The sequence below is a fragment of the Numenius arquata genome, chromosome W (assembly GCF_964106895.1).
Source record: "Numenius arquata chromosome W, bNumArq3.hap1.1, whole genome shotgun sequence".
In the NCBI taxonomy this organism is placed as follows: Eukaryota; Metazoa; Chordata; class Aves; order Charadriiformes; family Scolopacidae; genus Numenius; species Numenius arquata.
This window is the reverse complement of record NC_133615.1, coordinates 611,346-638,606: the sequence shown is the minus strand read 5'-3', so window position 1 is coordinate 638,606 and position 27,261 is coordinate 611,346. Positions and strand designations below refer to the sequence as shown.

Sequence of the window (27,261 nt, the reverse complement as noted above, 5' to 3'; positions counted from 1 at the left end):
TTACACATTTGTAGGCACCCAAAAAGTAAGCAAGCACGAGACTAGTCGGGGTGTGCAGTCAAGTATTTCCTGTGTTTTGTTAGTTTGGGGGTTCCAGCATTACGGACTTTTGTATGGTATCCCAAATGTATTTCATCTGAAAATGGAATTTAAGACAGGATAAACGTGAGCCTCTTGGTGATGGAGTTCATCTGAAAATAGAATTTAACGCAGGATAAACGTGAGCCTCTTGGTGAACATGGGGTTTTTTGCTCCATCACCTGCCTTGAAACCTTTTCTAATGTCTTTAGATCCGTTAGTTCTGTGCTGTGAGAATATTTTAGTTGTCGGTCCAGCGAGGAGGAGCCGGCTCCGGGAGAGGCGGTGGCTCCCCGCTGATGGATGCACCTTCTGCCAAGCCCATGGGCTGAGCTTGCAGCCGCAATTAGCACAGACGAGCGAGCGCTCGGGCTCCTTGCGTCCAGGAGCAATAAATCAGTTGAGCACCTGAACAGCAGCCTTTCACAGCAAATTAGGCAAACGGGCTCAGTAACTTAATTTGAACAAGCCCAAAAACACAACAGCGTGATTAAAGCAAATAACTGGTTTTATTGTTGATAAGGAGCCTGCCAGCAGCACCGGCCGTTTCCTTGGCTGGGTTTTTAGATCAGTTATGCAGAAAACTACCCAGATTTGTACGGATCCCATGGTTCGTGGCATTATTCTCCTCATTTGGATCCGTACATTTGGGTCAGGATGCTGTGAAATTCAGTGTAGGGCTAAGTCCAAAGTGTGCTTTTCTTCCTTGAGCTGGTGTGATTAGATCTGTGTTTCCAGCAGAGTTTTGTCCCTGAAGGAAAAAAAAAAATGGAAAAATGGTGGTTTATGAAAATCTATATCTTAGCCTCAGAGATAATATTTAGAAAAAATAGTCAATCCGTATGGCAGAAAACGGTCAATCTTTGTGGCAGATATTATGCCCTAATTTAAATCTGGTTTTTGGCTTGAGCAGCAAAATCAAATCTCAAAAAATCGTATTTGCCTTTTTCCCCAAATCCTGTAGGGGATGAGTGATTTGCATTATATATATTTTAATCAGAGGTTTCTTTTTTGAATATTTAATATATTCTGGCTATTGTCATGGCTGTATCTCAGGAAAGTAAAATCTCTTTGTGCTTGGACTATGAGGAAGCCTGAGCACCAAACAAGTCCCCATCAGTTGTGTTTTCTACTGGTCTGAACGCCTCCGTAGGTGAAGGCTCAGCTTTGAGACTGTTACCCCATTTGGGGGTCATTAAAATTCAAGATCCTGTATTTTTTCCTCCCCCTCCAGCTTTGCAGAGTCCCGCATGCTGCTTGGAGGAGCCCCGGCTCCTTCCCAGGAGGGTGTCAGACCAGTGTCTTGCCATCCCTAACCACCTCTGTGTCCATGGACCTTTCCTCTTCCTGCTCTCTGTTTGCAAACGTTCAAGCACAGGCTCTTGCATGAAACACTGGGCAAAATGCAAACAATTCCACCAGAGAACACTCATGTTTTCATCTAATATGAAAAAAACCAAACCAACCTGTTTTTGCAGGCTGCTTATGGGGCTACTTGGGTTGTTCTGCCGGCAGCTGAGCCTTTGCAGGGCCAGCTGCTCCTGCGGGAAGCTGCTTTAAGATGAAAGGCTTGGTGCAGTGCCAAATATCCTGAAAAATCTGCTCCTCTAATGTGTCCGATATGAGTGGGGACAATATTATCCCCGTTTTGCAGCCATCCCCACTGCTCCTCGCAGCCCCTCCTGGAGCCGGGTGGGATATGCAGGAGTGGAACATTGCCAAAAAGCTCACAGACTTTGTGAGGGGTAGAATTCCCGATTTAAGCTCCTGTGAGTTCAGGTGCACAGCCCTGTGTTTGGATGTCCCGAGGGAAAGGGATGCGCAGGAAGCGGTTCGAGAGGAGAAAACCAAGTAAAGGTAATATCGGGGTGGCAGGATGTGCCACGATTGATTGGAATGGTTTTCACTTCCACGTGTTTGCAAGTGTATATATGTTTGGACTCCTTAGAAACAGCGTTTATGTGAAGGTCTCAGCCCAGTGGGGAGTGTTCCTGGGCACTGAGCAGCTCTGCCGGGGCAGGCGGTACCCGCTCCATCGCTGGGCTCTCCTCCCCTTCCCGCCCCCACAGGGGCTGGCGTTACCCAGTCCTTGCCTCTGAGCATCTGAGGATTTAAAAGCAGTTTCTGTAATATCAACTTCTGCATTTAAGTGGGAAATTCAGAAAAATACTCTTTTTTGTTTGTTTCTACAGCCATTTTGCTTATTTTTTTATTAAGAAGTGTGCTGTCAGAGGAGCAGAACTGCTGCTGCCAGTACCACGTGTATCTGGAGGAAGATGTAGCTTCCGCTCTGGCTGTGAGGGAGACCAGGGAGCAGGGATGCTCTACCTGCATCATTTCTAGATTTTGCAGCCGTGGTTCATCATTGCCAGAGATGTTTGTTGCCAATACAGAGATGTATTACCTGAGAGTTGTTCTTTCCTTCCCGACGCGGGTGGTGTAAGGTCCTCTCGACTGGAATCTGGTGACGAGCAGCCAGGCGGGTGGGGGGCTGGAGAGATGCCCCGAGTCCCATTGGTGGCACAATTAGCAATAACACTCTTCAGTGAGAGAGATCGTGCACAGAGGCTGCCTTATCCCTCCATGTTCGTCACACACGTGTTGTGCTAAAGGGAAAAGAGGGCTCTCTGCCTGAAAAACATCTCAAAAAATGGTGGGTTTATTTTGCCGTGTTCTCTCTGGCTGGTACCTGCTCTGTGTTACATTCAGAGATGGTGTTTGGCACAGCAGGTAAGCTGCATTTAAATATTACACCTAACCAGCAAGTAGCAGTGTGTTTGAGGGTTCAGTTACATTATCTACATGCAAGTATTGCCAACTGGAAATATGTATTCTCTGTGTGTCAAACAGGAAGACCAAAGCTACACGTGCTTCTTGCTGTTCAGTGTCTGTATCGAAGAAAATAGTGCCCAAACGTTGTCAATCGATAGTTTGCATGTTTAAAAAGAACACTTCAGAACAACTTCTTTATGAACTGCTGCTTCATAAGCTGTGACAAGTCAATAAATCAGCCCGTGCTTGCCTTTGTAATGAGTGAGATGAAGAGGAACCAAAACTAATTTAATTCATCATACAAATTAACATTATTCCTTCATTAGGGTTGCAGGTGCTGAGCCAAGCATCCCTACCTTAAAAGGGATGGAGACCCCTAAAAAAAGGAGAGGAGTCGGAGTTTTACTGTCTTACAGATATGTGTGATAAGAATAATGGTGAACCCAGGACAGCAGTTGAGAGATATTATGCTTACTCATTTTAGGAAGGAGAAACGTGGGAAAAAATATACAAAAATAATTGGTATAATATTGCTTTTGAGGCAGCTAGAAGGGATTTGGGTTTACAATGGATGGGTTGATTAATGCTTAGTATTATAATTATTGGAAACAATTTCTCTTAACTGTTTTGGAGTTTCTCTTGACCTTTTTATTTTTTTAATTAATAGTCTTTGCTGGGAGCTCTTGCTTTCATTGGGAAGAAGGTGGGATCTGCTGAGTAAGAAATGTGTGAAAATCATAGTAGTCTTTTTTTTGCTCTGTCCAATTGCATCTTGAAAGCCTCCAGCGATGGGGACTCCACCATGTCCTTGGGGAGGTTGTTCCAGTAAATGATTGTTCTCACTGTAAAAAAAAAAAAACCTCTTTCTGATGTCGATACGAAACCTTTCACAGTGCAACTTGGACCCGTTGCCCTTTGTCTTCTGCATGTGGCTCCTGGTGAAGAGAGAGCCCCTGTCCTCTTTGTAGCTGCCCTTTAAGTACTGGAACACTGTGATGAGGTCCCCATGAGCCTTCTCTTCGCCAAGGAGAAGAGACCCCACTGCTTCAGCCAGTCCAGCTATGGGTGTGCTTCCCAAATCGAGGGGACAGGCACCTTGGGGAGAAAGGAGCAGCTCAAAATAGCCACGTGTTGCTCTCCTGGCTTTGCGGTAGCTGAGAATAAAACACGTTGTTGGTAGGGGCACGTTGATGTATCAGACACCAGGGCTATGGAGAAGGTTAAGGTGGGATCCCCGAGTTCCTGTGTTGACTTGACTTGTTCCGTTGATGTGGTGCATCTTCCACTGTCCTGTGTGTCACGGGTTGTCCAAGCTGCTTAAGAAAATTCCTTACAATTATGTGTAATGAGAAAACCTCTAAGATTAACATAGACTTTGGTCAGGACTGTGATGGAAAAAAACAGCTACTTCCTATGAGATGATGATCATTTTTATGGAAATAGCTTTATTTAGAAAACATTATATAATTTAGATTAAAATAAATAGTGTGGTTTAATGGAATTATGCAATTAACAGGAATGAAAATACAAAGTTTAATGCACAGTTATGACCCGAGCCGTATTGGCTTTCTCCTTCCTGCTAGATTCTAAACAAATTTTGGATTAAAATAATGATAGTTTACTCTTTCTATAGCACTGTAATATAATTTCATAGTTAGAGGAAGAATGCATTTAAGGCAGCATAGTTGAGTTCTCTCCATAAATTGAAACAAGTCTGATCTAAACCTCATTTACTGTCTTGGAAGAGAATTGATCTTGCTTTCACATTTGATTCCCCCACTGCAGCTTCTGAGAGGAAGAAAAATGGCATTGTTAGGTGGGTTTAACCGGACCAGGCTTAGAGTGAAAAGACTGGGAAACCGGCTGTTAGAAACGTTTTCTTCTTTTGCCTTTGTTTCCCTTTCTAATGAATGATGCAAAATCTTAAGGATGCTTTAAAATGACTTGGGGGCAGCGTTCAGCCGGGCCCACGCAGGAATGTTCTTTGCTGTCTGTTTGCTTCATATAGAAAGCAATATACATTATGCTGTTTAATAGAAACGCTGGGGATTTACTGCGTCTAGGATTGATTGTTTTCACCTGTTAAACCTCTGTTAAATTTCCAGAACTTACATGGATAATTAACACGGAGGAAATGTTCCCCTTAAGACTAAATAACATTTCTGATGTTTTTAAGTCTTCCAAGTGAATGAGAAGACTTGCCTTCTGATCAGATATAAGGGAAAAAAACCTGCATATTTTTTCTTGTATTGTTAAAAAATGAAATCTTAACTGTGCAGTGAAGCACTGGGTTATATATGCACTGCAGAAACGCATTTGGTTAGGACGTATTTGATTTTCAACCCCCTGAGAGGCTGTTGCAAGTCTCGGGACCCGATGGTGTCCCACCTCTGCTCAGCTCCGCTCCCCCAGCTCTCCTGCAAACCTTCACTTTTTCCATAAAAACAAGAAAAAGGACTTTCAGCAAGTCACAGATGTCGTAAATGTACATTTTTGCTAATCCCAACTTCTGCTCTATTTTCAGCCCAGGGGAGGCTGCAGTAAGAGTTTAGATTTCCTGACGAGCTAAGCAGGGCCTGCCTTCCTCTAGGTGGGATTGCGGGGATGGGACTTCAGTTCCTTAGAGATCACCAGCAGAAAGGAAAGCTCTCCTCCCATAAGTTCAGAATAAATGGAAGTGTCAGAATTACATCAAAGGCCAAAAAAATGCTGAAAATGAATTCTGTAAAAATTAAGAAATTTGTCATTGTGTGTGATTGAAAAAAAAATAATTAAAATAATCTTTTCATCATTACGTCTTCAGAAAAAATTCTTCAAATAATATGACCAGTTAATTTTTAATTTGGGCCTAAAAATATCCTCTGGTTTTATACCTGTCTGAAAGAAGAGAGAAGATATGTAATAAAAATTCACTGCACTAGAAGTAGGAGGGGATTAAGGGGTATGGATTTTTAACCCAGCTATCCAAATTTATATTTCTCTCTTTCGGTGGACGTTTCACACAGGTATGTGTCAGATCAGGAAAATATCATCCAGGAAGGGTCACAATTTGGTTTAATTTCTTGTAGAAAAACACTGTGCCCATGAACAAGGGGAGGAAGGGCAGATGGAAAGAAATTAGAGCCGTGATTCTTCGCTTTGGGGTTTTTTTTACATAAAATCAGAAAAAGCTGCAAAGCAGGTTAAATCATACTCTTGGAGTCCATCGTTTTTATTTGGTTGGAACTTGATCTCGTGGCAAATTATGAGAATGGGAATCAGAGTTATCAGTGTCTCGTTCATGCTAGTGCTATTGATTTTCCTGGGCAAATATTTAATTTTTTTAAATCTATCGGCAAGCTGGGGTAACAATGCTGACTGATGGAACATGCTTAAAGCTCCGGAGACTCGGCAGGGAAAGGGATTTTCGCAGTCCAAGGGGCTACACACGCTGGAAATAACTGATAAGTTTTAGTATTCAGGTCATATTTTCATTACTAGAAATGACGTAAGGATCAAAGACTCACACCTTCATTTTAGCGTTGAGGTAAACACCAGAAAGCGTAGGCAGGTGTTTGGCAGGGGGTTGGACTAGGTGATCTCCAGAGGTCCCTTCCAAGCCCATGTCATTCTGTGATTCTGTTTGACTGTGCCCTTTGGCTGGGTGTAGCTGTTTGGGGGGGTGTCCGTGCTGCCGCACGGGGTGTTTCCTGTGAGAACACACAGAAGTAGCTTCAGAGAACTGGCAGCTTTGCTCTCTCTGCCCTAAATGCTGAAAGCACTTCAGTGCTTGTGGCCAAAATTGTATCCTTCTCTACTGGTTGAGAAGACTCCTGTCTGGTTTTGGTGCTCCTGAGGACTCCTGACGAGGGGGGAAGTTCTCTCCAGGGGCAAAATCACTGCCTTCTCACTGGATTTGCCTCCTGTGCTGCTCTTCATTGCCCTACGCTTGTGCCACACATCTGCCACTGCAGAGTGAAACAGCTGGAACAAAATTATATTTCAGTAGAGATGTGTATAGGAACGTCATTTACATTTCTGTCAAGTTACTGCTGGGAGGAATTCTGTCTAGTAACTCGCACCCTGATTTTTGATGAAAGGAGCTTTTGTGGATTTGTTTCTTAATGACTTTACCTAACAGAAGGTACATATAAGTCATCAAAACTTTTTTACTAGGGTAATCTTTTTATTTTTTGTTGAAAGAGCCTGATGTTATCTGGATTTCCAGCAGGAAAGACATTCCCCCTGCTTATAGTGATTTCATGGCCGAGCCCTTGGGAAAGCTGGAGGAGTGAGCCCAAGTGCCACCACGAGCTGCGTTCTGGGTTGATGGGACCTGTGCTTGTCACATCACCACCGTGGCCCAAACTTCTACTAAAACACTGTTGACTGGCTGTTCTCTGGCCTGTTTGGTGGTTCCGTGTGGGTTCAGGACCTGCCCGGGCTGTGGGGGGAGGCTGCGGGTCCCAGGGCTCTGCGGCAGCTCAGAGATTCCCAGCGAAGAATCTCCGCAGCCACAATCAGCAGAGCTTTTCCAGGGCTAATTACCTCTTTACTGCGCTGACTCTAATGTGACATGTTTATTGCCTTAACTAACAACTCATTAGCTTAGTTGATGTTTTTGTCAATATTAATTCGTTCATTTAAGCCAAGTCAAAGCTTAAACAAAGATGTCCAGGCTGAGGAACGGGCAGCAGAATGACTTTTGTTTAGTTCATCTGTTTCCTGAGCTCCATTTCCCCAAGGTAGGTGTCAGCAGGAGCGATGCTGGGAGGGGTCCTGTGGAAAAGGCAGGAGTATTTCATTGGAGTAATGTTTGAGTAGTCGTGCTTTTCAGTAAGGTTCTTGGATTTGAGACATAAAACTCACACAAACTAGAGCTTCGTGGCCTGCTAAGAAGAAACTTGGAGTTCTTTTGTTGCACACGTGTAAGGGGTTAGTGTGAACAGACTGGAAAAGCATGTCTGGTGGCTTTTCCGAGCGCTGAAGATGAAGGCAGTTTATTTAAGAAATAAAACAGCTAACTCGTAGTGAACACTTCTGAAAACTAAAGAAAAAACTCGTAAAGTCAATAGGTGATTGTAATAGCAAGCTAAGTGAATTTTATTAAGGGGTAGCAAATAATTATGTAGATATAATGATAAATTATCTTTATCAGGGGTGTTGCTTGTTTTGACTTTCCTTTGCATTTATATATGTGTAATTATTTTTAAAATAGCGTGCTAAATTAAATTATTAATGGCGTTCCCTGCGGAGAATAATTCGGGCGCATTGAAGCTGTTTTCTCTCCTGAGGGTGGGTCTCTGGCTCTCTCCCGCAGGCAAGGCGCTGACATTCCTGCTGCTGCAGCCCCCCAGCCCCAAGCTGCCGGCCCACAGCACCATCCGCAGGACTGCCATCGACCTCATCGGCCGCGGCTTCACCGTCTGGGAGCCCTACATGGACGTCTCCGCCGTGCTCATGGGCCTCCTCGAGCTCTGCGCCGATGCCGAGAAGCAGCTGGCCAAGTAGGTAGCCCCTTTAGTCCCTTAGAAACCATTATTTCCGACCTGAGGATCCTGGTTTTGCTGCCATTGGGTCAAATCCTGCTGGCGGTGGTGCTTGGCACGGAGTAACTCCTTGCTTCAGGTTTAACATGCAATATATCTGTCTGCCTTTAACGTATTTATTTTTTTTTTACGCTTTCTTAACTGTAAAAATAGTATTTTTGGAAGGTATTTTCCACCCATGTGTCTGAACACATGGATAGTTTTTTCCCGTGGTTTTACAAGCCATCCCGTCAGGATGGGAATTGTTTCGGAAAGTGCGTTTTGGAAAAGGTGGATATTTTATCAACAGCAGCGCTATTAATAGCATCAAGGTAACTTGTAGGTTTAAGGAAAGAAATCATAAACTCAATAGACCACAGCCCGTCTCCGGGGTCAGAGAACAACTTATTAAGATGTCCTAAATCAAGATTTATAGGGAATGCTCCCTTGTACCTCTGCTCTAACCTCCTGCAAATAAAATCTTCTTTCAATTAGGGATTTGTAATTGGGGTTGAGGGGGGGCAGATTTCATAAGGAAGTCTGACACTTGGACATAAAATGCACAGCAAAAATCTAATATGTTTGTAGAATACATTTACAAAATAGAAAATGTTTATATCTTTTTTTGTGCGAGGAACTCTAAGTGCGTTTTTGTTCCATTTCTTAAAATTGACTCTAATTGTACACCTTCTCGTTCTGTATACACAGGTGGGTGTACGCGTTGTTACGCGTGATAGTGCCGTGTACTGTCAATCTCTCCATCAAATAATGATGGCTAAATGCATCAGGGAGGTCATTCAGGTGACCTGGGTAACAAGGGTAGTGTCTTGCCTTTCTTTTTAATGCGTTTTGTGTTAAGATAATGGGATTTTTGAATACTGGCATTCGGGATTTATTTAATGTGTGCAGCTTTGCTGGACACGAGTAGCATTTTTGTTGAGTATCTACACATTTTATGATCTGAGGCCTGAAATATATTAAATTTCAACTCGGGCCCTGATTCTTACAGGAACAGTCTGTACTCGCACCGTTAAGCTGATTAATGACAACAGGACTATTCGTGCAGGAAAGAGTTTTGCGATATAGTCCTTCTATTTATTTTTTGTTATTGTTTGTTGTAAAATTGATCATCTCATCTGAAATTTATTCTAAATCTCTATCTGAACAACTTTTTTGTCTATGAGGTTTTTATTAAAAAAAGCAAAGCACTTAAAGGTGCCAAAGGAGAGGCTCTGATTTCTATGTGTAAATAGAGCAAAAATCAGCAGGGACAATAAGAAGCACCCACCGTAGGCTGCTTATCCGAAATAAAGCAGTGCTGGTGGACTTCAGGTAATTGGCTCTGAAAGCTGTTTCAAGCTTCCTGCTTTTAACGGAAAAACCTTGAAAAATGTAAGAGGGTGTGCGTTAGTGGCACTGAGACAAAACTGTCACTCCTCGGCACGGGGCTGTGGCGTAGGGACAACCTGGTCCCCATCAGGACAGAGGGAGCAGGCGGCTCCTGCGCCGGGGGGGTTCCCTTCGCCAGGCACAAATCTCAGTTACTTGGTTGTTACTGTCAATTAATACTGTGGTAATAAAGTTCTGCAGGCATCCACTTGGAAAATGACTGCTACTGAAAATATTTAAATGTAGCGATAATTTTCATCACGTAAAATCCAGAAATGGCTGATGTTTTTCCTCATTAAACCCGGTGGCGTTGTTGCCGTTGAGGAAGTTAAATGCTGGGGCTGTCGGCAGCACTGGGCTGGGGGCTGTTTGCAGGCACAGCATCCTCTAGTGCTTTCTGAATAATACTTTAATTAGTGCTCTTCCTCGAGTGATAATTTGTAAGCCATCAGATAAACCGTTCCTGGGAAGCAGTTTCTCTCCTGCAGGAAGGGGGCTGGCTGCTCTCTGTTTTCTTTGCGGGGTCGTTGCTTGGGGGCGAGGGAAAACCTAGTGTCTGAAACTGCCGAGGTCGTCATAATTGATTGTTTAGGAGTTAATTGTACTGTATTTCCTTCCCTAAAGCGCAGAGGTTTATTTTCCAGCAGGTAGTGTTTTGCGGGATGGCATTGCTGATGTCTCTCAAGCTTTCTGGGAGTATCCCAGGGCTGGATGTGTTTCAGCTTTACGTGAAAGGGGAAGGAAAGGTCTGCAGGACTTTCAAACTATTTTAAAACTGTGGCAGGGCTTCAGTGGCGCGGTGGATGTTCATCCACGCGAGAAGCAGTGTGCTTAGCTGACGGAGGGGGTTGTTTAGCTGACGGGTGTTCTTGTTTACAGCATTGCAGTAATAATGTTACTTCAAGTATTTAAAAAAATCCTGAAACAATTGGCCGGTTTTCTGCTTTATTCTAAAGAGTTTGCTAAATCAGAGTGAACGGTGCTCTTTTATGTGTCGCTGTATGAACCTGTGGAATACCCTTCTAATTAGAAATTAGCCAGGTGTTTAAACTATGTATTTATATTTTTAGTTACTTTTCTGGTTTAGTGCAGAATTTCTTTTGCCTGTAGCCATAACGTTTAATGCTGTGGGCACTTTTACACACCCATAGTAGCATTTAACCGTAGAAGTTGGTTTCACATCATACAGTTCTGAAAACTGCTCTGTTAGGAATGAATCTTACTTTACAAAATTGTGTTTACAAATATTTGTTTATAAACACACACATTTTAAATGCTACATGCAATAAGGAACTGACCGGGGTTGTCTTAATACCACATACGCACCTTATCATCCGTCTGCGGAGGGGGTGAGGATTCTGGCTTCCTTTTACATTGTACTAAGGCAGATATTAGGCATTTTATGTGACGGTTTTAATTTCCTCAAGATTTAAAGAATGAATGTGTTGGGGGGAAGGGGAGGAGTGTTAATGCAGAAATACGTATAAACTGGATTAATGATGTTATTTGTCTGAACGTCAATGACTTCGGGCAGTGTGACAAGAGAAGCCCCAATGTTTTGCCTTCCCAGAGGCTCTGCGAGCCCTGCTGTATGTAAATGCAGGCTCGCAGCGGCCGGGCCAGCGCGCCTCTCCGGAAAGGCATTTCCATCTTGCGATTACATCCTTGGCTGTCACAGAGATTAGTCTGACTCTCTGTCCGCGCAGCTCTGAAGAAATGAATGGATCAGCATGTAGCCTTGAGGAGCCCCACGCAATTTTCATCATGATAAATTGCATAATAAGCGAGAAAGTGTTTGCTTATTAATCCATAACAAGGTTTAGATTGAAAATGGCCTGTTACACTCCTGACAGACACCGAGCCGGCTGCGGCCGGGCGGAGAGGGAGAGGAGCGGAGCAGCGGCGTGTGCGGGGGGTTAAGTGTGCATCTTACCCTCCTGCTGCCCTGCTGAGCTGCCCCTTTTTGTGCCTGATTTACCGTGGACACAATAACGGCGCGCAGCTGCCGGGCTCCTCTCCCTCATGCTAAGGACGTTTTATGAAAGAGCTTTTTATGGCAGGCTTCTGCTTTAAAAAAAAAAAAAAAATCACTTCACATTTATTGACCAAAAAAAATAGCAGTGTTATTCTTTTTTCCCTTCTGAATTAAATGAATATCTGAAGTGTTATCCAAAACTCTGGTGTTTATAACTCCTCTGCTCTCCCAGTTCGTCCTGGTCCCCAGAGGCTGTGCTGTGCTGGCCGTGCCGAAGGAAACCGCTCAGTTGGGAGGATCCAGAGTATTTCTCTAGCATTTATTTGGCTTTGGTTTCTCGGCATGGATGGTGGTAGGGTCATTGCTGTCCATTGGTTTTGCTCTTTGAATTACAAGCTACAGTTTGATATAGGTTGTGATATAATATACTCAGATTACCAAATTGCATTCTAATTGATCCGTGTATTTTTATATGCATGTGCGCGTACTAAAATAATGAGGCTAAATCTCTTTAGTTTTGATTGTGTTTAGTGGAAAAATTTTACTATACTTTTATATTCTTATGGATTCCATCTGTGGAGCCGTAGGAAGTCTAGCAGGGTCATCCCCAGCTTTCAAGTCCGATGGAACGTTTTTAAAACGTAGCCTAAACGATTGCTGGAACTGAGGGTTTTACAGGAGAAACGTGAGCTGGGATCTCAGTCCTGAAGGTGATGTGGCAACATACAGCACGCTGCCACCACGGAAATGATTTAAACTTGGAAACCGCCGGATTTGTGTCCGTGTCAGTTCTGGTTTAGAGCTTTGATTCCCAGGGGATGGAGCCGAGGAAGAGGACCACCACGCTCCCTGGCTTTGTGCCGCGGAGGGACTTTGGTTCCTCCCCTTCTCTTGGCCGTCACTTCCAGGCTGCTCATGCAAACCTGAGCAGTTCGGAGGTGTGCTTGATTTGAGGGTTCTGCTAAGTGAGATGAGATATACCCACCTTCCCTTTTTCCCCCTCCCTCAGGGCATCAAAGGGAGGTCTCCAGCCAGAGGAGAGGAACGGAGCTGAGTGTCCATCATGCAGAGCAGCGGCTTTCCCTGGAAAGCGAGGTGGCCCCATCCTGACACTCTTCCGCAGGTCCCTGTGGAATCACCCAACCTCTCTGTGACCAGCTGGGACAGTGCCAGGCTTCCTTCTTTGGGTCCACTTAGCAGGGATAGCAGTCACGGTCTTTACCTTTTATGCTGAGATTTCACATTCTTGGTCCCCTGAAGTTTTCATCTGGCATAGCTTTATGGACGTCAAGAAACATAGAGATCTGATTGCTGCATTTTTCTGGTCATTGCCATCAAAACCTTTTCCATCTGCCTTTTTCCTTAGTCTGACCTAGAGCTCTTCCCGGGTAGCTGCTTGTTTTCCACTTGCTTTAAGAATCAGCTTTTTAAATGCATCTTCCTTATTTTATGTAGCTAGCTAAGTACATAAATATTACTCTGAAGCTGTAATAACTTGTTTATATGATTAGCATAAGTTGAAACCGTTATTCAAATCACATATTGGTTGCCCAAAACCTCAAGATGTTCAGATTACTGGCGTGGGGGAAGTTGGTGATGGATTTGGGAAAAGGGAGAGCATCGTGCCCTGATGAGGAGGGTCCTGGCCACTGAGAATCAGCCTTCCAGAAACCAGCTACAAGGCGCAAATCAAAAGCACAAATAAATGCAGTAATAGATCCGGATTTTTTTACTGTGATTTGCAGGTGGACTGTTGTCTCTGGCGTTAAAGGGACCGGCTGCATCCGTTTGTCTGTGTGACATGTACAGAAATGATTCCTCGGATGTCACTTAACGGTGCGGTGGCAGGATGTCAGGGCAGGATGAGGAGGAGAGGGACACCACGTGCTGCCCGCTCTTGCTGGCCGTAGGGAAGCCCCACAGCCCATCCATAGGGGAGCAGAAGCCTGGTGTGAGAGGCAGCTTTCCCCCGTACGTTAGTCGTGCATCCGTCTTGTGTGGGGCGGTGTGCCATGAGCCGGTCCCCTCGCGGGGGGGCTGGAGCAGCTGGCCTGGCCCGGGGGGGCTAATCTCTGCCCACATGCTGATGAGTTCACAAAAAGCCTGTTGCTTTTGAGGAAAACGCAGGCTTTACCAAGCAGCCTGTAAGGAAAAGGGCTGCTGGCAGAAGCACCGAGCCTTTGTAGGGGAAAAGGGGGGCTGAGGGTTGGGGGTTTGATTGCTTTTGGGAATAACGAGCCCCTCGGAAAGCTGGACTTTGATCCTTCCCTCTTCCTGCTTCATCACCTTTGGCTGTGACATCCAAACAGGACTTTTTAACTTGTATTCAAATACAGTTTTACAAGTAAAAGGCCGATGGGACCATCTTTATTGTTGCAGAGGCTTTATTGGCATGAGCAAAGGAAACTATCTTTTGTGTTGTCTTTTCTTTCTTATTTATTTTTTATTCTGTATTTATTATTTTCTCTCCTTGCTGCAATCATCACAGCGGAGGAGGTTTCCTTTGCGGGGTGGGCTGAGTGTTTCAGGTTAATCCCAGCACATGCTGGTTCCCAGGTGTCGCCTCCCCTTCTTAAAGCCAGTTCCATACAGGAGCACGTTCATCCCCGCTTTCCTGGCGGATAATGTACAACCAGGCTACCGCAACTGGACTCTGCTGTGCTACATACAACAGTGATAGCTAAAATAGCACAGCTTTAAGAAGGGAAGCTCTCAGACAAAAATTAGCCAATGTGTGGTCGTTGTCAGGTATTACCAGATTTTATTTTTGCTTAATGTACTTATTGGCTGCTTACTACCTTTTTGTTTCTTGCCTTTATCTTGTCATGGGAAATATGAGCATTGTGTGTGGAAAATGTAGATGCCAGTTAATCCCTTACTGTTACTCAAAGAATTGCAGTTAAAACCTCAGTGTTAGAAGTTCTGAAGAGCCTTTGAATAATTTCAGCGATTAGAAGGCATGAGGTACAGGGCTGTCTGTCATCCCATCGTGCTGCTGCCACTGACTCGTGTGGTAAAGAAAATCAAACCCAATAGATTTGGTGGGTTTAGTTCTTCAGGAAGCTCCTTGCTTTTCCCTCCTGTAACCAGTGCTTAGCTGAATTAAGGGGAATTGCTACAAACAGGGTATTTTTCAGCCTGCCTTTAAAACATTGTAAAAGAATAAACCATAAATTCTTGGGCAGACATCCTGCATTGGCCTCATCCTGGGTTGGGTGATATGTATTCAGCACATACAGATAATTTGTTAACAAGGCCTTTTTAACACTTTGGACAGATGCGCATACTGTTTTCAATCTTCATGGTTAATTATTCGATTTTGTATTTGATGATAGAACACCCTGACTCCTAATCACTGCTCATTGTTGGGAGTCCATTATATTCTAACTGTTTGAGTGCTCCCGTTGACCTTGAACTGACATTATAAGCTGTTTCTAATCTTTTCACTCTATATTTCTAATGCTCCTTTTCTCTCTCCCCTCTTTGTCTGGTGCCCGTTTAGCATCACAATGGGGCTGCCCCTCAGCCCGGCCGCCGACTCTGCCCGCTCGGCGAGGCACGCTCTCTCCCTCATCGCCACCGCCAGACCACCCGCCTTCATCACCACCATCGCCAAGGAGGTGAGCAGGGCACCGGCAGCTTCTCCTCCCACCTCTGGGGCTCCAGCCTTGCCAACAAAACCCAGTGTCCCTCCCCAGAAAGGGGGACAGCGAGTATGATGTTTGTGTGCCTGCAGGAATGGCTTTAAATGAAAGAGGGGAGATGGAGATGAGATGTGGGGAAGAACTTCTTTGCTGTGAGGGTGGTGAGAGCCTGGCCCAGGTTGCCCAGAGAAGCTGTGGCTGCCCCATCCCTGGAGGGGTTCAAGGCCAGGTTGGAGGGGGCTTGGAGCAACCTGGTCTGGTGGGAGGTGTCCCTGCCCATGGCAGGGGGTGGCACTGGATGGGCTTTAAGGTCCCTTCCCACCCAAACCATTCTATGATTCTGTGGATCTGAATAGCCCATCATTTATGACAGGAGCCGTATTTTACTGGGTCCAAAGAGTTGTGTCTGCCTTAATTTTTCAGAACCTGGTTAGATGAACTTCCAGTAGCTGTGTATAAAATGCTGCTTTCTTTATGCGATGCACACGTGAGCCTGATAAGTCTGAATTTAGACAGAGTGTAGGTGAGCCCTGGGGTGTGGAGGGCAAGGAGGAAGGGACACGGCTGTGGGGTCAGTGTCCTCTGGCGATGGTCTGAGAGCCAGCCCAGTACGGGCTGAGCTCAGGCAGTAGATGGACCATACTCGGGCCAAAAAAAGCCCCTTATAAAGCAGCTGCCAAATGCCCAAAGGTAGATGTTCCAGTATGTGAAAATCATGTAATCCAGACCCAGGCATCTGCTTATCTTGACCTTCAGTTTTATGAGATTAAGAATGACTTAAAACAGGTAAACCCTTGTTTAAAAGCTACCTCAAGGATAATCATTAGTGGCTCTGCTGATTATGAGTAACTGAGCAGGGGAAATAATCCCTATGTCTCAAAGTAAAGCAAAACATCCTCCCTAGGATGGGTTTTCTTAAGGTAACATGTAAAACCATAAGCACAGATGGAGAATAATATTTAGAGAGTCGGCGTTTCCCCGAGTAACCCCGCTCTTTGGTAGGTGCACAGACACACCGCCCTCGCGGCCAACACGCAGTCCCAGCAGAACATTCACACCACCACGCTGGCCCGGGCGAAAGGGGAGATCCTGAGAGTCATTGAGATCCTCATCGAGAAGATGCCAACCGACGTTGTGGACCTTCTGGTGGAGGTAAGGCTGGTCTGCCCTCTCTGCTGAGGGGTTGATGCAGCAGTGAGGAATGTGGTGGCCTGCAGTTAAATATCAAAGATGCAGTCAAGCACAGAAATTCTCTATTTTTGCCTGTTAGAACTTTTATTATGAAGCATAAAATACGGAATGTCTAATGATTTTAACTTTTGTTTCCAAGGTTATGGACATCATCATGTATTGCCTGGAAGGATCTTTGGTTAAGAAAAAGGGTCTTCAGGAATGCTTTCCAGCCATCTGCAGGTGAGCTCCTCCTCCAAGAATACGGTGAAGAAAACATTAGGGTCACCAGAAGGGTATATTCCATTAGGAATGAAGTTGCACAAACGGAAGGGGAAGGAGAAGCATGGTGGCTGTCCTGTGCTCGTGCAGTTTGAAGGACGTGGAGCCACCGGCTCCCACTGCCCGTCAGCGGGAGTTCGGCATCATCCATCGTCTTTGTCTGGGCGAGTTCTGCTTCACTCTTAAAATGGGACTTTTACATAGTAAAATGTGATTTAAACAGGAACACTTACAGTATCTTTAGACTGTGATAAATATCCCAGTTATAATATTACACTGGTGCAACCAATGAATTATAATAATCATCTGTCAATTTAATAAGCTATTAAAATATAGAGTAGTTTCAAGAAAAGAACAGTTATCCTGTTGACAGGTAGGATACCGATAGAGGTAATCTCCCTTCTTCCTGATGCTTTAAAAGGCTTACTTTAAAATATAAATGCGAGAGTAAGTGGGAATTAGTGCAAAAATCTCCCTATTCCTGTTGTATTTTTATAGTGCTACGTTATCTCAAAATTGAGTTAAATTACTAGTAGTATTTCCTATTCTACATAGTTATAGCCATTGTAAAAATGATACAGCACCCACTGATGTGATCGTTGAGCCCAATGGAAATTGTCATCAGATTTTAGCAAGTGGTTGAATCTCTGGAGAGATTCCAAGTGGAAGCACTTGGATGGAATCCTGCTGTTAATTCTTTTAATATCTCGGCGCTCTCTGCTGCCCTGCGTTACGTGCGCCCCTGCTGAGGGGAAGTCATTGGGGTCTCTCAGTGCTTACGGGGGGACGCTCTTCTTCCTCAGAGGGCGTTACAGAAGGTCCTTAACTCCTGGCTGTGATGGCAAATACCTGTGGGTGCCTCTGCCGTCCCCAGGAAGCGACCTTGCTGTCCCAGCGGAGCGTTAAGCTCAGTGCTGGGAGCAGCCGTGGGTTAAAATCCGTGATTATGATTCCTCCCGTGTTTTTGAGGTTTTTCGCTGTGGTACAAATGCAGCAGTCACGCCGCTCGTTGCCGTGAGCGTGACTCAGTCCTGAGAGATGGTGAGGAGGGGGATATTTTTGGATATCATGTCTTAACAGCGTGTGATTATGGTGTCTGTCTGGTTCTCCCGTGAGTGTTATTCCTTATAGAGGCTCGTAACACCCTTTGGCACGCTCTGTGCAAACCCATTGCTCATCAAAATTAGTATTGAGGCACATTGCAATGAACATGAAATATGTCAGAATTTCTTTAAAATTCTGAAGGATAATCCTGGAGGCTGCAAAATTCTCTTTGACCTGAGCATGTTCCGGATTCAGCAGTTGCAGCAGAGCTGAGTGGTCTCTCATGGGCTCTGCTTGGTCGTGTGTTTAGTGCAGGCTGCTGGGGTAAGGCGGTCTCTGTAATGGTGTAGACTCACACGGGAGGAGAGATCCAATTTAAAACAGCAAGTGTTTAATATGGCTGTATTTGGGTTTTTAAACAGTTGGAGGCCTTCACTGGAACCTCCTCTAACGGGGAGGGTTAGCTGGTTCCAGCAGAGTTCTTCCTGGAGATGGAGAAGGGATCTGCTGCCCGAAGGAATGTTCTCCACGGAGCAGCGCGGGGCCAGCCCTCGGAGCAGGGGCTCTGTTAAGATGCCGACTATGGATGTGGATGCCCCAGCATGCAAAAACAAATTTCTAGCATAGTCTAAATATGTGCTGGCATGTCGTTCTCCATTGAACCCAACCACGCAGGCATTAGAAAGGGGTGCAAAGGATTCAAATATTTAAATCTACGTGTGTTTTTAAGAGTGCTAAGCTCACTAAAAGATAGAGTGAGGCTAAAGAGCTGACAACCGAATGTCAGTTTAAGGAGTAACCTTTTTTTAGAAAATTAAACTCAAAAACATCCATTTCCTTGAAGCTTTTTTCTCCCCAAACCCTCTGTTGTTGTGTAGTCTGATGGATTCTTCTTTTCAAAGAGAAACACTGACTCAGCGCTGTGTCTAAACGGGCATTTGAATGCCGTAAGGAGGGGAGTGCTGTTTGCTTCCGTACAGCGCTCGGTGATACTCTCCTGCTGGAGGAGACAAGCGGACTGTGCCCATTCAGTGGTGTAATACAATGCATGGGGATATAGAGCATTTTATATAGAAACTTCCTGTTGTACTCCATTTTACTTGTAATGTTCAAGCGGGGGGTGGGGTGGGGGGGGTGGTTGTAAATTTATACATAAATCCCGAGTTTGCTGGTTATATCAAATAGGCTTAAAACCGGCCCCCCCACCTGGGGCACCGCTTTAATTGTGCAGGTGTTTGCAGTTTGACCTGAAATGGTGAAAAATGGGGATGCTCTTTTATTCCAGTCCCGTGCCTTACTCACGGTGTATGGCAGAGTTTGGGCCCTGCAGGTACCTGTTTGCCCACAGCATCAGCCCTTTTCTCTTCGTTTTCCTCCTGCCTGGCTCCTGCCTCCCCTGCTCCCACGCTATTCACCAGCAGCTTTTGATTTTTATTTTTTTTCCAAACACTCCTTTTTGTCTTCTTAATAACAAATGAGAAACTATTACTATTATTCACTAATGAATAAGTAAGTTGCGTGGCCGCCACTGACCAAAGGAATGTGGAAAGCAAATTGATGAGGCAGATGCTGGCTGCAAAAGAAAGTAACAGAGATGGTCTGTGGCCTGGGAATATTGGAATATCTCTAGAAAAAGGCACGTTAAAAGGCTGCCCGCCATCCCAGTGGTGGGAAGGGAAGGGGCTGCTCACTTGTGCCCTTTCTCCTGCACAACAACTAGCCATTTCCTTCCTTCCTTCATTTTTTTTTTTACCCCTTTTTTTCCTGTAACACCATGTTTGATGCTGTTTTTCTTCCCGACTGCCATCCTGCGCTGCAGAAACAAGTGTATCACACCTGTGTGAGAGCAGTTGCTATGGCACTCCAGGAATCCTCAAGAACAAGGAGATAGATCATTGTAAGATTCGTTGTTTGAAGCCATAAATATGGTCAGCAACATATTTTTATAGACTGATTCTAGAAATCTCTGGCAGACGTAATAGTAAAATTTAACTGTAAAATTAAAATGTAACAGGAAATGCAGTTTTCACAGGTCTGCTCTCCCTTTTTAGAGAAGGGCACAGTGATATTCCCAGAGATTTTAATTTGAAATAAGGATTTTGACTCTTGTGTTTCAAGGTGTAGAAATTCCTTGAATTTTGCAATTGTTTGAATTCAAATCAATGCTTGAATGCTAAGGACTATTTCATGCTTTCCAGTTGTAATATTTTAATAGACTAGAGAGTGTTTGATAAATTTATGGGGTTTTTCCCCCTAATTCCAAACAACAATTTATGAATTTGGATATTTTTCCCTATGCTTTCTCTCATTGTCTCATTTGATTTTCAAGGAAAAGTTCAGGGTGAAATCGTTCAGGGTGTTCAGATTGTCTTGTTTAACCGTTTGACATCCAGCGTTGTTGTGGTGTTCCACTGTAAACATGGCCGTTCAGGGACCTGGTGGCTATCGCAGAGCTTTCTCCCAAACTCCGTGGAAGTGTTCAGCACTGTGTAATAGAAAGGAGTAAATCTGATGGGATTCTGCGGTGAGGTATCAAACATCAGTTGGCTTTGTTTGCCGAATGCCAAGGATGAAAACTGGCAGCTGATGGATTTTCAAATCAAATCTCTGCTCTAGCACTAATGGTAATTACCCAGTGGCATTGCAAATTAATTTTAACATCATGCAGGCAGGTCAGATCTCACCTGTTACTGGTTCTAATGTTCAATTCAGGTTCTACATGGTCAGCTATTACGAGCGGAGTCACAGAATAGCAGTGGGAGCTCGCCATGGTTCAGTGGCCCTCTACGACATCCGGACCGGGAAATGTCAGGTAAATAAATCATTGTGACTTCCTCCCCATAAAGTGTGGAAGTTATTGAAAGGCAAGAGCAGCGAGCTCTGCATCGGTTGACGTGCTGAGCTGCTGGAACATTATGGATAATGCTGAGGGGATCAATAGTTTAATGAAGGACTCAAAGTATATAGAGCCCTACTGTCTTCATCCACTGGAACTGAACGGGTGCCACAGATGGGTTAATAATGGGAGCCGAAAGTTAGGTGATGCCCCTGCTCGGAAATACATGAAAAAACTGATTTTTAAAAGTTAGGGTTTCTAGCAGTATGCTTATCTACTATAGAAGTCGCACAAAAAACCCACTGAGTTGGTTTGTTTGTTTTTTTTCCTAAAACTCCTCTCTATAAAACGCCATCATGCTTATGTTTGAGGTATTTACACTTCTCTGATGTTAAATAAGATACGTGTTTTCTTACCACTTACCAGTGACCTAGAAGAGGACATACTTAAGGGTAACGTTGAAACGAGTGCTTGGATTTAAAAATGTTTAAATGAGAAAGTGTTTGCCTTATCTTTTCAGAAAACTCCATTGGTAATGTTCTTCATTATTCCTTGTACTATGTGATGAGCTGTTAGTTCTCATTGAATTTCTATAATCTTTATGTAAAGCTTGGGTAAATTATCTGTATTTTGAATCTGCCTTATTCTTTTGTGTGTGTAAGTATAATTTTGTTGTTGTTTCTACAAGCTGTTATCTTTAGTCCTTCCAAACTGTGCATTATAGAGAAGGTGGTGCAGATTTCCTCCTGCTGGATCTGCAGTGCCGCTCAGTCCCGTGCTGGCAGAGCCGCTTGCTCGGGTATACCCGCCTGGTTCCTTGCCTGCGCTCAGATCCTGGGCTTTAGTTCCCAAATCTAGTAGCTGACAGCGTTGTATGTTCCGGTATTTTTTTGTTTAATCAGCCATCCTATGGAAGCTAAGATGGCCAGATTTATTTTGTAAATAGCTATACAATGTAGGCAAATGGGAAACGTGGATGCTCTGTCTTGTTTTTGCTGAAGTCATTTGGATCATGATTTATTAATTTAGCTATAAAATGGGTCCAGAAGAACTGCAGTATATTGATACATCCGATGTCACTGCACGTTTTTGCTGTCCTGCGCCGTGCTGCGGAGCTGTGCATGTCCCTCTTCCCACAAACAACTCCTCGGTTGTCTGTGCAAGGAGTCTGCGACTGTTGCGGGACTTCTCCCCACCTCTTCAGCAGCCAGGCCAGCGAAGAGCCCAGCATCTCCTGCTGGAGGGACACTGGCCGCAATCCCCGGGAGTGGGCATCATCCCACTGGAAATTCAGGGTGCAGAGCCCAGATCAGTCTGGGAATTCTTGGCATCTCACACTAACGGCTAATTCCTGCTGGTGCTGTTGAGGGAGAGGTGAGGAGCACAGCTGTACACGTCTGTCCTTTGCAGATTATATTATTATTCATGAGATAGAAAAGTGTGGCCGATGCGTGCATATGATGATTAGGTGGCAACGCCATCTATTGGATACAGGTTTCTTATTCCAAATCTCATCTTTTTAAGTTATTTCTCACAGTTGCAGATTTCAGGCTGCTCAGAAGATGTGAAATAACTTCAGGATTGTGTAGGTGAAAAAGTTAGGAAATTGGAAAAAAAGCTCAAACTTACTAATTTACTTATTTATGAATAAGTTAAAGCCTTTCAAAATGTTTATCAGAATATTTTAATTGCCTCGGTAACTTCGAACCGGAAACCAGCTTTTAGGGACAACATTTTTCATTGCTGAGATCAAGAAGGCCAGCTCAGGTGAGCCTGTGGGAGCCTTGTTTGTGAGGGGGTGTCTGCTTCAGCTGCCGGGGGTCCCTCTGCGACGGGGAGCGGTGGTGGGAGCAGGGGCCGAGGCAGGAGAGCTGGTGGCCCCAGGGCTAGCGGCCGCAGGGCTAGCCCGCAGTTCCTGCAGGACCTGTCCCAGGAGGTCCTCGCTGCGTCCCTCACCCTGCTCCGAGATCTTGGCCCACAGCCCCATGGGGGACGGAGCAGGTGGGCAGTGGGGGTCACTGCCATCACGGTGTCACCCCCCTGTGCTGGAGCCGCTTTCTTCAGGGACGCCTGGAGAAAATAGCAGAAATCCTCGTAAAAGGGAGAGATTTCTTTGTTTGTGGCTGCTTTTGATTTGGGGATGTTTGCAGTGAATAATTCATGAAAATATAATCTGGTAGCTTCCCAGCGTGCATGCTGGCGGGCTTATGGGGATGGACATACAGCTTCAAATGGTGGGGTTTCCTGTCTCGCAGGCACGCTAAAAAACCAATCCCTTGTAAATTCAGTTGATGGCCAGATCTGAGCGGTGTGGGGCTTCGTGTCACTGAAATTGTGTCACAGATTAAGCACAGTTCATAGTTGGTAGAAGATTTTGTAGTAATTATCAGCAGCAGAGCAAACTGCCGGCCTAAATATGCACTCAAAATGAGATTATTTTTACGCTACAGGTGGGGTAGGGTGCTAATGAGAGGAGTTTTGTGATCTGCTTGAAGGAAAAAGGGAGGTGTTTTAACTGTAATAACAGGAAACAAAACCATTTTTGTATGGTTTGTTTTTTTTTTTCCTTCCAGCACATTTTTATTTTGTTTGGAAGAAAGGTGATTGTATGTACTGACCCAGAAATTACATCTAATGATTAATAGAATGATGGATGTCAAGGATCGCCTTTTTTAACAAATAATAAATCAACATTTATATATGATAGGTTTTTTCCAGTAAAATCTACAATATTAGTATCACTTATTTAACAAGGTGTCAATTATTAATACTACCAGTAAAATGTTGCCTCAAAGCCAAAGTTACCTGCTTTTCGGTGGTTTGCTTTTGGTTTGCATGATGGCTGTTGGACAGATGTGCTTAGTAACACGTGAGTTCTTCCTAATATTTTTAAGAGATAATTTATTAAATATAACATTTAAAATTTTTAACTGTTCTACATTTCGTCTTGCTTTCAAGCAAATATCTTATTTCGGGGGTTTTGAATTTTAGTTTATTTTTAAAAGGTTAAATCAGCATGAAAATTGCAGCCCTTCTGTATTGCATCATGAGAATTCCAAATGCATACCTTTTTTTACCTATTTTTTACCACAATTGAGCCTAGAGATTAGGTTCTTTCTCTCTTTCTCTGTTCTGTTACATTATTGTTTCCCGGGTGCTGCTGGCTATTCCCGGTGTCGGACGGGAGCGGTGCCGGAGTCGCTGTGTGTTTCGGGGTGCGTTCCCGCAGCGGGAGCAGGGCTGTGCCCGTCCTTCCCACGGCGGTATTGATCTGCCCTTCAGCTGTTTGCAGCGCCAGAACCCGGGGCCGCGCTGCTGATTATCCACACAATGTCTCGGGGAGGAGTATTGACCCGGCGCCGCTCACCGCCTCTGCCTCTCGATTTTTCACGCCGTCTCCATGACGCTGGTAATAAAACAGACTATGGTGGTGCTGCGTGCCCCGGAAGCCCCCCATCCACCATGGAACCGCTGCCGCCCTTCTGGAGAGTGTTTTCTGAGCCAGGTGTTGGGTTCGGCTTGGCAGAGGTTGGGGTTGACTTTGTCCCCGCAGAGGGGGACCCGTGCCCCGGGTGTCCTGCATGGCGGCGGTGGCCTTGCGGGGACAGGGCTCATTGGGCTGGGCTTTGTTACTGCCAACCGCAGGGAAAGCTCCATCGGCACAGCTTCTAGAGTCTCTCAATAACCAAAACAAGTCGGGAGGCTTTCAAGGGAAAGGAAAAAAAACTCCAAAACCCAAACAAAAAACCCTGTTATGAAAAGTGAGATGATACAAAAATGTCAAGATCAGTTTAAAATTTTAAATCCTTTGATACTAAGCTCTCCAATAATTCTGATAAACAGAAATATCGATCAGCTGCTTTGTTTTTCAAATTCTTTACGTTCTAATTTACTATTAAATAGCCATGTCTTAGAGGAGATTATGGGGAGGAAAGCTTTCCAATAGTTCCCTCTCTTTCACTAATGTTATTTTACACTGTGCTTTAGATTATTACTACAAACTGCCGCTTTGGGGGGATTTTTTTTATTTGGAAAAGCAGATGATTCTGTTGCAGTTCATTCTTTTGTCTGAAGAGAAAATTCAGCAGTTTTACACCAGGTTCTGAAAGTGTCTGGTAGTGGGTTTGAGTAAATCTTCGATCTTGCATGTCAGTTCTACTTTTGCCAGGAAATAGATGTTAATTATCATTTTAGTCCTCCAGTGCCTTAACGTGTCTCTTGGAGGTTGAGATTGAGCCCTTGAAATGGGCTGGTGATGTAGGGTTTGGTGTAGGAAAGGGGCCGCAGGTTTGGTGGTTTGACGATAACGTGCTGAATTGAAATGTAAATATCCTCTGATCTGGTTGTTGGTTTGACATCCGTTTTCATGGCCTGATAACCCTGAGGAGTTAATGCCCAAGAGGGGAAAATATTCCTTTTTTTCCTACTGAGGCCGAATGACTGTCTTTGCACTGAGCTGCGGTTCCGTGCGGGCAGGCAGGGTGCCTGTCTCTCCACCTGGGGTGGACGAGAACTTCACGCCTTCTCCCATCGGGCATCTTGTGGTGCCTGGAGGTTCATGACCAGCTTCTCAGTGATAATGCTGGAAGGTATTGCCAGATCCCACGGAATTTGTTGAAGTTTTATGGAGTCTTTCCAGCTGTTTGATCAAAATACCAGACAGTTTTTGTGTTTCTTGCTCAGCCTGACCAGCAGGGGACTTCCAGAGTTGTCCTGAGTGCAGAGAGGGCTGGTTGGGGTGGTTGGGTTGGGTTGTGTGGGTTTATTTAAGGTAGCAAATATAAACCCAACCATAACTTCGTGCTTGCATGTGGTTTGGCTGGTGCCCTTTCTGTTTCCGTGCTCTACCTAAACACTGCTCCAGCCCAGAAAAATAGAAATGGATGTTCTTCTCAAAATTCCCATTCTGCTTGTTCATGTGACTTCTGACAAATTCCCTCCAATTTCTATTTCTAGAGGAGCTGATGGATAGCTGAAAGGGAAAATGTATGGCTGAATCACCCCTCTGTTGGGCGCAGCGAGGTTATGTTCAGGGTGCAGTTACTCATGCTATGCTCAAAAAAACGAAACCCGGTACAAAATGTTTACAACCTCATTCTGTGCCGTAATTCTATTCCGAAAAGAAATTACCATAAGAAAAGGGCTGAATTAGAATAACAACTTTAACAAAAGGGCTGCTACACGATTAGCCTAATGCATGTATGTTTTTATACTTCTTTTTCCTTCTTTATCTGTGTGATCTCATCCCGCTTTTATTCTGGATAACAGAAAGCTGCCTACATTTAAATAGACAGATACCTGCTGGCAATTTTTCTCTTGTTCCTGTTGGGTTATTATGCACAGACCGTGCTTTTTAGGCTGTATAAAAACCCCCAAAACAGGTTTGCGGTGGTTCTGTGTCCGCCGACTCGCTCAGGACCTGAGGGATGTCTGGTGGCCCGAAGATGCTCTCGGCTCAGCCCGGCGGCTCCAGCACATGCAGAGCTGCCTTTAACCGAGTCGCACTCAGCAGGTACTGCAAAGGTTAAGCTTTATCAGCTGCACGGAAAAAGGTTGAGGTTTCATCAAAAACTTCCATCCTCACAACCTGTCGACCACAATTTGATGATGATTATTGATTATTTCACAGCCTTTCACTCACTCTGGCACCGCGGCCAGCCTTGATATACAGATAGGGCCGCAGCCCGGCTAAAATAAGACTCCATCTTGATAATGGACTGAGATGAGATACTGTTATTTGATAAAGATAATTGATGTTTCACGGTGAATTGGAAAACAGCTCTGAGTGCAGCGGATCCACGGCGGCTCCATCTGCAAATGTGGCCTTTGTTTACAAAACACGACTGAAGAGGCGCCGTTAAAGACGTGCCACCCTCCGTGGCCGCGTGGCTGGCGATTGGTAACCAGAAATGAACCGCGTACCGCCGAGAAGCCTGATTTGTAAGGATTTTTTCAGGCAGGATGAAGTTTCTCGAGTGGGTACGTAGCTTAGCGTGCGTCCGCTGAGACACCCTGGAGATCTCGCGTCTTCGCTGGAGATCTACTTGATAATTTATTTCAGGTGAGCCGAGGTCCTAAAATCCTGCTCTTTTGGGGTTTTTTTTGTATTTATACATGGCGTTTGAATTAGGCAAAATGCTGCTTGAAAGGGCTGGAATTTGCCAAGGGAAAATAAGGCATAGTGTGGGTCTGGATTCCTTCACCCTCCCGAGGTAAAACCTCGTTAATTTAAAGCACAAGTCGTGCTCAGGGGCTCCCACCTACGCTGCTGTTGAGGGCGACACGTGCACAGCCCCCGGTTTTGCACTGATTGAGGTATCGCTCACCGCAAGTTCCGCTCGCCCAAGTTCTTTTAGTCCTACTATAACCTTTGTAACCCCTAATTAAGCACTAGGAGGTGGCAGGGAGCGGGGTTATCGTGAGCTAATGACACCCCAAGTGTGTGCTGCGTGGCACAGGGTTCACCTCGGCGCTGCTAATCCTCCGGGGGAGTGATTATCTCCCGATAACCGTGCCCCGTCACAGCGCGGGGACGCCACCGCCGCACGCTCCTGCCCGAGTTAC

At 44.8% G+C, this 27,261-nt stretch overlaps 1 protein-coding gene across 1 annotated transcript in view; it reads left to right on the top strand.

Moving 5' to 3' along the window:
• Positions 1-27,261, top strand: part of LOC141476563 (WD repeat-containing protein 7) — an 87,505-nt gene that overhangs the window by 47,075 nt on the left and 13,169 nt on the right. The window contains exons 21-25 of the mRNA XM_074165255.1: positions 8,150-8,336; positions 15,224-15,341; positions 16,368-16,517; positions 16,696-16,778; positions 20,574-20,673. Coding sequence (XP_074021356.1) covers positions 8,150-8,336; positions 15,224-15,341; positions 16,368-16,517; positions 16,696-16,778; positions 20,574-20,673 — 638 coding nt within the window. The remainder of the gene's footprint in view (positions 1-8,149; positions 8,337-15,223; positions 15,342-16,367; positions 16,518-16,695; positions 16,779-20,573; positions 20,674-27,261) is intronic.